Source organism: Coregonus clupeaformis, chromosome 7, assembly GCF_020615455.1.
Source record: "Coregonus clupeaformis isolate EN_2021a chromosome 7, ASM2061545v1, whole genome shotgun sequence".
NCBI classification, from domain to species: Eukaryota; Metazoa; Chordata; class Actinopteri; order Salmoniformes; family Salmonidae; genus Coregonus; species Coregonus clupeaformis.
This window is the reverse complement of record NC_059198.1, coordinates 8,724,257-8,733,450: the sequence shown is the minus strand read 5'-3', so window position 1 is coordinate 8,733,450 and position 9,194 is coordinate 8,724,257. Positions and strand designations below refer to the sequence as shown.

Sequence of the window (9,194 nt, the reverse complement as noted above, 5' to 3'; positions counted from 1 at the left end):
TAAACCAACGTAGAGGTGAATAGCGCCACCCAGTGTATTGGAATGTGTTCAGTAGCTCTGCATCAATCCATTATCCGGAATTGATTTGTTTTGGCTTGATGCAGAGGGTAACCAATCAGGCGTTAGGTTCCGCCTACCAACTTTTGATGGGTCAGTTTGACAGTTTTAAGTAATTCATGAATCACTCCAACGCAGGACCATGAAATGTAAATGTAAATAGTGAAATAATTATATATGTATTTTACATAAAATGAATCGGTATTTGAATTAATTAATGATACATTTAATTACACATTTATGTATTTAATTCTAATTTTAATTAATTAATGACACATTTAATTAATTAATGACACATTTAAGTAATTATTTAATGGTGTATTTATTTATTTAATTGTGGCACTTTTAGTCCTCCATATCAACAGTCCTGAATTAAGTTTGCTATCAACGCTACTCTATCGCCACCTGCAGTTTACTACAGGTTGGTGCTCGTTCTCCAGTCTATCACGTCATCGCGTAACATTGTAGTTCCATGTTCACTTTGACGCAAGAGACACACAGACCGACAAAATGGCTTCACTACGACCGTCGTTTTTGTTGCTGTCAACTATTGGCACAATACTTATATTGTGTGCTGATTTTGCGTGTTGCAACACTGGCAGAAGGGTATGTCAAAACCACTGTTATTTATCTAATTCCATAAATTTAGACAACTAATGTGCTTGCTGTTAGCTCTTACTAACCGTCTGACCTTAGCTAACTAACCAAATTAATGAAGACAACGCTTGCATGCAAAACAGGTGTTCAATATGCAGCAAATACAACTTTAGTTACTGTGCAAATAATGTTTTCACCGTCTATCAAACACGTAGCTAAGTAGTCAGCGAAACTAGCGTTACAGTAAAACACTAAAATTACAGTAACGCTAGCTAGATTGATATGAAGCTATTATGTTGCTTAGCTAGCCGTAGTTAGTTAAGTTAGCTATCTAGGTACTGTCGGTGGCTTTGACAGCCTTGGTGGTGGTGCTGCTGATTATCTGTCACGCCATGGCTTTCATTTGTAATATTGCACGGATGTGTCCAACACATAACGTTACGCGCTGTTAATCAAGCCAAGAATTCAGATCAATACCACCATGTTTTATGTTTGAATGGCAGGACCAATTTGTGGAAATGTCTTCTTACATCTAAACTGCCCATTGTATAGTGTTCCCAGGGTAGATCTCTCTATTACATCATCCAAGGGGCCCTAGCTAGCTAATTGTACTTTCTGCTCCAGCACTTCTGTTGAAAATGTTTTGCTCCGCAGATCTGACCTGGGAACTGCCCATGCAGTAAGTAAAACTGCTAGCCAGAATAGATTCCGACCCTACATTTGTTTACTGCTGCGCTAGGGTCGGTCAGGCTTCCTGTTTAGGTTAAGACCCCATTTAGTCGACTGGTCGATTGTTTGGTCGATAGGCTGTTGGTCGACCGAGATTTCTAAAATAAAAAAAATCATGGTATACAAGACACCTATCTGATTCGCACCTGTCTGAGTGTACTGATCCATTGTGGAGGCCATTGGGATGGCACAGGCCATCAGTGTAAGACGGGCTACTAAAATTGTATATGGTTATATTATGTAAGAACAATGGTGCAACACAAATAAAAATTGTTATTTTATAACAAATGCGCTTTCTCCCGCATTGGATAGTAGTCACTGTCCTTGGTTCAGAAACACATCAGTCCTCTGTTGAATTGGCACCTTTTCTTAGACCATGTTGCTATGTGCATAATAGCAAAGTTAACCAGCATATTGGTGTTGAGAACAATGCTGCGGAGGCAGTAGCAGAGTTAGGAGACGAGAAAACATCCTTTGCCTTAATTGTCTAAGAAAAATGAGGAGAGAGGAAACCCTCATTTAATTAGGTCTATAATCAATAGACTAACTGTTAAATGTGCCTGGCTTTATAAATCATCCATATATATCTACAGAAATAAGACAGATCCTGCTTCTGTTGCCTGTTTGAGTGTTTGGTTGATAGACTACTGATTCCGTGAGCACCAAGCCTCACAACAATTTCACAAATTCTGCTGTTTTTAATCTTTGCTATGCTGTAATAAAGGCTTTACACTTTTTTTTTCATTAGACCAGCTTCTCTGGTATTATTTATAATTTATTTAGTGATGTTTACATTGTTCCAAATAGTCCGATTTCTTTTCTTTATGATGATAATAATAACCCTCCTTTTTCCTTGATCGCCTTCTTATTGTTATTATTACTATTATTATTATTATTATTATGATCATCATTATGATAATAAGTAATGTAATTATCATTAGTAGGCTTAGTATAGCAGCCTTGTGTAACCACCATTGAGCTGTAGGCCTAAGAGTGCATCCTGTTTAGTCTTAATACCTTAACTTACTTAGGCCTATATTTCAATACTTATATAGGCTACAGCATCAATCAATAATTTATTAGTTCATGTCATCATACAGCATACGAGTCAATCATGATGTGAAATACAATCAAGCATTTTAGTTTTAAAGTAAAATAACAAAGCGAACATTGAATAATTAGCGTAAACAATACATAGGCCTAAACCGTTCCATTTCGGAAATTAGATTCACGAATGAGTGAGACTGTTTTTAGTCTTTGCTGCAATAAAGGCTTTACAAAAAACAACAAAAAACTGTTACAACAGACTCTATCATTTATTTAGTGTTGTTTACGTTGTTCCAAACGGTCCGAAAAATTATATTGTAATCTAACAACACCTGTTTGGCACACATAGGCCTAATATGCACGCAGTGCTTGCTCCATACCTTATTTTTCTTGATCTCCAGTATTTTACACAACTAGTCAAATTAATTCCACGCATCTGACTTCCCCTTTACCTCCTGCGCAATCAGCAAACATTCCATTTTTTACATTTTTACATTTTAGTCATTTAGCAGACACTCTTATCCAGAGCGACTTACAGTTAGTGAGTGCATACATTTTCATATTCCCCGGCTTCGAGTTTATTTGTCACGTCCTCTGCACCCATTTTGCTGTCACGTGTTCAGAGTTTGTTATAACCAATTTATTGATGTGATTATAACACCATTTCTCATCCCTGGATTGAGGTACGTTTTCCAAGCCATATCTCGCTCCGGCTCTGCGGTGTCTTAATCTAAACAGGAAGCCTGTCCAACCCCAGTGCACCTGTATGCAAGAGTAGGGTTGAAATCTATTCTGGCTAGTAAAACGGCCTGTATTTCCTTCTCCACAGACTGGTGATGGGCTGGACACAGACTTCAGTGGATTCTCTGTGCCTCTTGAGCATTCCTTTGAAGTTGGTGAGTATGTATTGTCTATCTGTGATGATACGCTATTCTTCAAGGTTCCATTTACCAAATGAAGCAGATGTTGAGGTCACATTCTTGGTGCTCATCATGTGTTGTTATACCATTTCTCTCTTTCAGATGATGTGTCTCGGTTCCGTGTGCGTGGAGCTCTGCAGTTGAGGGGCGGGAGGGAGACCAGTGTGTCCCTCTCCCAGAGCCAGCTATCAGAGGAGGACAGGAACACTCTGAAGGTGGGAGAGGAAGGGAGAGGCAGATGTGGTTTGGAGTTTACTGTCAGCATTCAGGATTTTGTTCTGAATCTGTATCCATACTGCCCTCTGACACAGGAAGTGGCTGCTGTGGATGGTCTGTACAAAATCAGAGTGTCCAGAGTGTCTTTGTCGACCGACAGGCAGACAGAGCGCCAGATGGATGGCTACCTGACGGCGTTCGTCAGAGCGGTATGTGTCTCACACTCATAGCAGGCTGAAATTATAAAGACAACACACCTCATTGGCATTTTCTTTTGTAAACATATCTGTTTCTTCTCTGTCTCCCTCAGTGCTCTTTGGTTGAGTCCCACCTCAGCGATGTCATCACCCTCCACACTGATGTCTCTGGCTACCTCATCGGCGTTTCCATAGTGACCATTCCAGGCGCGTGTCGGGGGACAGAGGTGGAGGATGAAGTTGATCTGGAGGCCTTTAACACTACGCTGACTGTCATAGCGCCTACCAATGCACCCCAGTGAGTCCTCAGTCCTCATTGATGTTCTGGCCACAGAAATATGATTCTGGATCTATCAAATCATCATTTGATTAGATTTTCTAACTCTTTGTGGTCGACTTCAACCTTTCTCTTTCTCTGTCTAACAATATCCTTCATCATCCTCTCCCCCAGGCCGGAGACTGCTCTGTTTATTGAGCGCATGGACATAGAACATGAAAAGAAAGGGAAGCCACAGGAGCAGAAATCCTTCTTTGCCAAATATGTAAGTGTGAATAGACATCTGTGGTTTGTGTCATGCACTGTGGTTGTGCCATGTGTCATTATGACTGTCCCTGGGCTCTTCAAGTCTTTAAAACTCTCTGCTCTGCTGTTCAGTCTTGAGCTGCTCTCTTCCGTTATATATACACTGAGTGTACAAAACATTAAGAACACCTGCTCTTTCCATGACTAGACTGACCAGTTGAATCCAGGTGAAAGCTATGATCCCTTATTGATGTCACTTGTTAAATCCACTTCAATCAGTGTAGATGAAGGGGAGGAGACATGTTAAAGAAGGATTTTTAAGCCTTGAGACAATTGAGACATGGATTGGATATGTGTGCCATTCAGAGGGTGAATGGGCAAGACAAAATATTTAAGTGCCTTTGAAAGGGACTATAGGTGCCAGGCGCACCGGTTTGTGTCTAAAAAATGCAACGCTGCTGGGTTTTTTGCTCTCAACAGTTTCCCATGTGTATCAATAATGTTCCACCACCCAAAGGACATCAACGCTTTTGACATCTTGTAGATAGGGCTGTGGCGGTCATGAAATTTCGTCAGCCAGTGATTGTCAAGGAAATAACTGCCGGTCTCACGGTAATTGACCGTTAATTAACATAAACACATTTAGCATCTCCTGTCTTCCACGCATAGCCTACAAGCCACTGATGCAGACCTTTGGAACATCTACATTTTAAAAAAGTCTAATAAATCCATGAAATATAGCCTATACATTCACAATAAATCCATTATTTATTTTAGACAGGTCTAAAGAAACATGATATGAAGAAAATGTAGTCTATTTCAGAAGAACAGAAAAGCATACTGAGTTGTCCTTATGTTAGGCCCTGATCTGACGATGCCATATGGCTGTGGGCTGCACTAGTTCATTTAGCAGACAATATTTGCTTAGAATTCCGTGGCATTATTTTATAGTATGAAGAACACAATTGAACATAGCTGAATAAAATAGAAAGGATATTTTCTCCAAACGATTTGAGGGAGTGCGCACATGCGGCTATTCTGTGTTGAGCAGTTAACAAAGAAACAGGTACTCCTACATGCTTAATTTAGAGTTATTTATGTAACTTTAGTTGTGATACAAACGTTGGGCTATATGTTTTGATTTGTAATACATTCTAAGGCTGCATGATGCGACTCTTAATAATGATTTGAAAAAAGTTCCGTTGTGCCCTTGGGCTGAATATAATAATTATAATTCCCTTCTCCCGGCTGCATGCTCTAAAGCACCTCTCACTCAAATGGCTCTCCGTCACGTGATCACGTCTTTCTCACAGGCTACAAGTGAAGACCGACACATCAGGGATGCAACTGCGTGCGTCCTAATCCAATTGCGTGCGTCCTTATCCAATTCCGAGGCGCATATTGAAGATATTGGAAGAACTGTCCACATTTACTTTTCGTCAGCCAGCAAGATGAGTAGGCCTAACAAACAGCAAAAGCACTAGCCTATGTCAATCTACTATCCCCCACAGTACAAAAGTTGACCTATTCTGTGCGATAAATGAATATTCCAAACATAGTATGGGACAGTTGTGTGATGGGATAGATCCCAAATGAATACAACCACTAGCATCAAAAAAGTGCAACTGAATATTAGGAAGGTGTTCCTAAGTTTGGTATACTCAGTGTCTATCTGCATGTTGTTGTTTGTCTTTTTGTTTTGTCCTCTGCCAGTCAGGATATTACATTTTTAGTCATTTAGCAGGCGCTCTTATCCAGAGCGACTTACAGTTAGTGAGTGCATACATTTTCATACTGGCCCCCTGTGGGAAACGAACCCACAACCCTGGCGTTGCAAACGCCATGCTCTAACAACAGAGCTACTCAGGACAGGATATGTCCTGTCCTGAGGGGCATACTACGATTGACGCTACTAAGGGTTTTCTAAAGCTAGCCAGCTTCAGTTAGGTTCACATTCCAGCTCAGGCTTTATCTGTACTATGACGGTGGATATTGGTCGTCCGCCTGCTGCTAACTCTACGTATTTTAACACACAAAGTCGTCTTCCTCAAAAGAAGGGGATGATGACGCAATCTTTGCAAGAGGGAGGGAATCTGATTTCGTTGTTCCTCGACTCGCAGCTTAGACACTTCATTCAGGATAAATGGAGTTAGCCCTGAGTTAACCTGAATGGGAGCAGGGTAGTTCTGAAGGATTCGTTGCCATAGAAATGTACCTGGCTAAAAAGTGAGCCACTTTCGTGGTACCGGTTATCCCGAGTTGAACTCAGTAGACCAAAGTTACCTCGCTAACTCCTCAAACCGCGTTCATAGTATAGGGCTCTGTGCTGTATTGTTATATGTACAGTGCTTCCATTGCTGTGTTTGATTTAATCAGTGCTGTTGTCTATGAGTCTGTGTTGCTGGTTGTGACTGTGTCATTTGTTGACTCAGTGCTGTGCTGTGCTGTGCCGTTTGTTGACTTAGTGCTATGCTGTGCTGTGTTCCAGTGGTATTTGATTCTGGGAGGCGCAATCTTCCTCATGGCCAGCAGTTCGGCACAACCCTCAGCAGGGGGAGCCGAAGAGCAGCAGAGCTGATTCCCACTCAAGTACTGTTCTCACTTTGGCTCGTTCAGCAACTCACTCTGGGCTGTCAGCCTATGTCTGTGCCGCGCGCCGTGTCTCTTCTGCTTCTTGCAAGCCTATGTATATGTGTGTTAATACTGTTCACTGATTTGATTAACACATTTTTCACTAATAATTGTTCCTGTTTGTTCCTCCTCTCCTGTCCTTGTCATTCAGGGTCAATGCTAATGATCTAGTACTAATGATGGGGTTTTTTTGTCACCGCAGACCTTAATTAATCCAGGTGTGTCCCATTTGATTAGTAATAAACGGAAGCACTCTGGTAAAATAGGATTGGATAACATACACATTGCTCATTGCTAAACTGGATTAGATTATCACAGTTTAAGTAGCCAAAGTCACCACAGTCATTTTGTGCCTCCTTCTTTTACACACTTGCATTGGCATTGACCCTGAGATGTGTTTCACTTCACTGTTCACCTCACTCTCTCAGCCACTCTCTTTGTCCTTCTCTCGTTTGCTGAGTGAGGTGGACATTGAACGGGATGAAACTGTGGGACTGTTGTGCAGGAGAAGCATCACTAATCACAGCTTGTAGTCTTACAAGATGTTAATCTAACTCAGGGTATCATTTGATGATAACATCAACATCTCTCTCCCTCTCTCCAGTGGATGTACATTGTTCCCCTCGTTCTCTTCCTGATGATGTCAGGAGCTCAGGATCAGTCCGGGGGTGGAGCAGCTAATGGAGGAGGCCGATGATCGCCATGCCAACATGATTTATGTGGAGCAATTTCTTCTAGTTGTACATAATTATGTAGAGAAATGCACTCACACCATTCAACACACTGTTACACATAATTAGACTAATATGAACAGATGAGCTAACCTTGAGAACGTATGTCATGAACTTTTAGTATTGATGTGATGGGAGAAATAAAGTATTTATTACTACCTGATAACTGTGTCTGTCTGACTATTGTATTGATAGCCACTAGCCAGTATGATGCCACTGGATATGTATTCAAGAGAGGGGTGGGTGGGGACATGCTGGGTAAAGAGAGAAATGGGAGTTGTTTTCAGTCTACTCTACTCCACTAGATGTCCTCTTTCTCTGCCCATCCATAATGATGCCTTATTGAAGATTTGTTCAACATGAATGCAATTCGATAGAGGATGACAGAAGGGAAATTGTCACTTTCGTGAACATGTCACCATGGACAATATTTGCAGCATTTTTTTTGTGGTCATTTTAAAAGTACATTGTGTAATAGCAGTAGACAGTAGAGTGTAATTAGGTGTGTTTATCATGTGTTTAGCTATTGCAGTGTCAGAGAACTCCTGTCATTCAGACCACATACCCTGTCCTGCCATTCATCTCTATTTTATTGCATGGCTTGACTGGCACGCATATCCAAGCGGGCACATAAAACCACATCAAAGCAGTCATGCTTCACAGTCCAATAATACAGTGACAGATTAGTGTTGCCAGGACACTATTGTGTCACCAGTTAAGTCCAACCCCTATCCTAAAATGTCTTCTCTGATCTGCTGCTCTGTCCATCCTCTTCCTCCTTGTAAAAATCCTTCTGCTTCCCATCTTCTATTTAATTCTCTGCCTGGCTCAGCCTTTACTCCCATCTCATCTTTGCTGAATTCTAAGCCATAGCTTCACTCTGTCTCTGTGTGTCTACCACCCTCATCCCTCTGTGTCTCTACCACTCTTCTCCCTCTCTGTCTGTCTCTACCACTCTTCTCCCTCTCTGTCTGTCTCTACCACTCTTCTCCCTCTCTGTCTGTCTCTACCACTCTTCTCCCTCTCTGTCTGTCTCTACCACTCTTCTCCCTCTCTGTCTGTCTCTACCACTCTTCTCCCTCTCTGTCTGTCTCTACCACTCTTCTCCCTCTCTGTCTGTCTCTACCACTCTTCTCCCTCTCTGTCTGTCTCTACCACTCTTCTCCCTCTCTGTCTGTCTCTACCACCCTCCTCCCTCTGTCTCTCTACCACTCTTCTCCCTCTCTGTCTCTACCCATCTCCCTCTCTGTCGCTACCCTTCTCACTCTGTCTCAGTCTTCCAATCACACTTCTCCTCCCCCTCATATTTATAAGTATGAGTCAGGCTAGGGGGATTGTAGAATCCCAGCAGTATAGCTTTAGAGACAGAATGTTCTGGAACCCCTGTGTCAACATGGCCACCCCTCGTCAGTCAATCTCAACATCCATTCGTCTGTTTTTAGTCTATGTCTGCAGCTGTGAGGAATAGCCCCTTATTTTCAGAGGATCAGTGTTGAGCTCCATCGCTTTAGTGCCCTCTGTCCCTCCCCATCAGCAGCTACCACTT

At 41.8% G+C, this 9,194-nt stretch overlaps 1 protein-coding gene across 2 annotated transcripts; it reads left to right on the top strand.

The window, feature by feature from the left end:
- The first annotated feature begins 542 nt into the window (after window positions 1-542).
- On the top strand, window positions 543-7,811 carry LOC121568966 (ER membrane protein complex subunit 10). Of its 2 annotated transcripts, XM_041879508.2 has the most exons (8): window positions 543-663; window positions 3,260-3,326; window positions 3,453-3,565; window positions 3,662-3,775; window positions 3,877-4,061; window positions 4,215-4,305; window positions 6,775-6,875; window positions 7,522-7,610. In XM_041879508.2, the coding sequence occupies exons 1-7, from the start codon at window positions 568-570 to the stop codon at window positions 6,862-6,864; spliced, it is 756 nt and encodes a 251-aa protein (XP_041735442.2). In that variant the 5' UTR covers window positions 543-567; the 3' UTR covers window positions 6,865-6,875; window positions 7,522-7,610. The 2 variants fall into 2 exon arrangements, with proteins under 2 accessions (XP_041735442.2, XP_041735441.2); XM_041879507.2 differs by lacking the exon at window positions 6,775-6,875 and having other exon boundaries at window positions 7,522-7,811.
- Window positions 7,812-9,194: the final 1,383 nt, after the last annotated feature.

What these genes read in the sequence shown, in the direction of transcription:
- LOC121568966 (XM_041879507.2), top strand. Translation starts at nt 568, where the DNA reads ATGGCTTCACTACGACCGTCGTTTTTGTTGCTGTCAACTATTGGCACA. An exon ending in GTTGCAACACTGGCAGAAGG is followed by an intron (nt 664 to 3,259) that starts GTATGTCAAAAC and finishes CCTTCTCCACAG; the next exon opens with ACTGGTGATGGGCTGGACAC. An exon ending in AATCCTTCTTTGCCAAATAT is followed by an intron (nt 4,306 to 7,521) that starts GTAAGTGTGAAT and finishes CCCTCTCTCCAG; the next exon opens with TGGATGTACATTGTTCCCCT.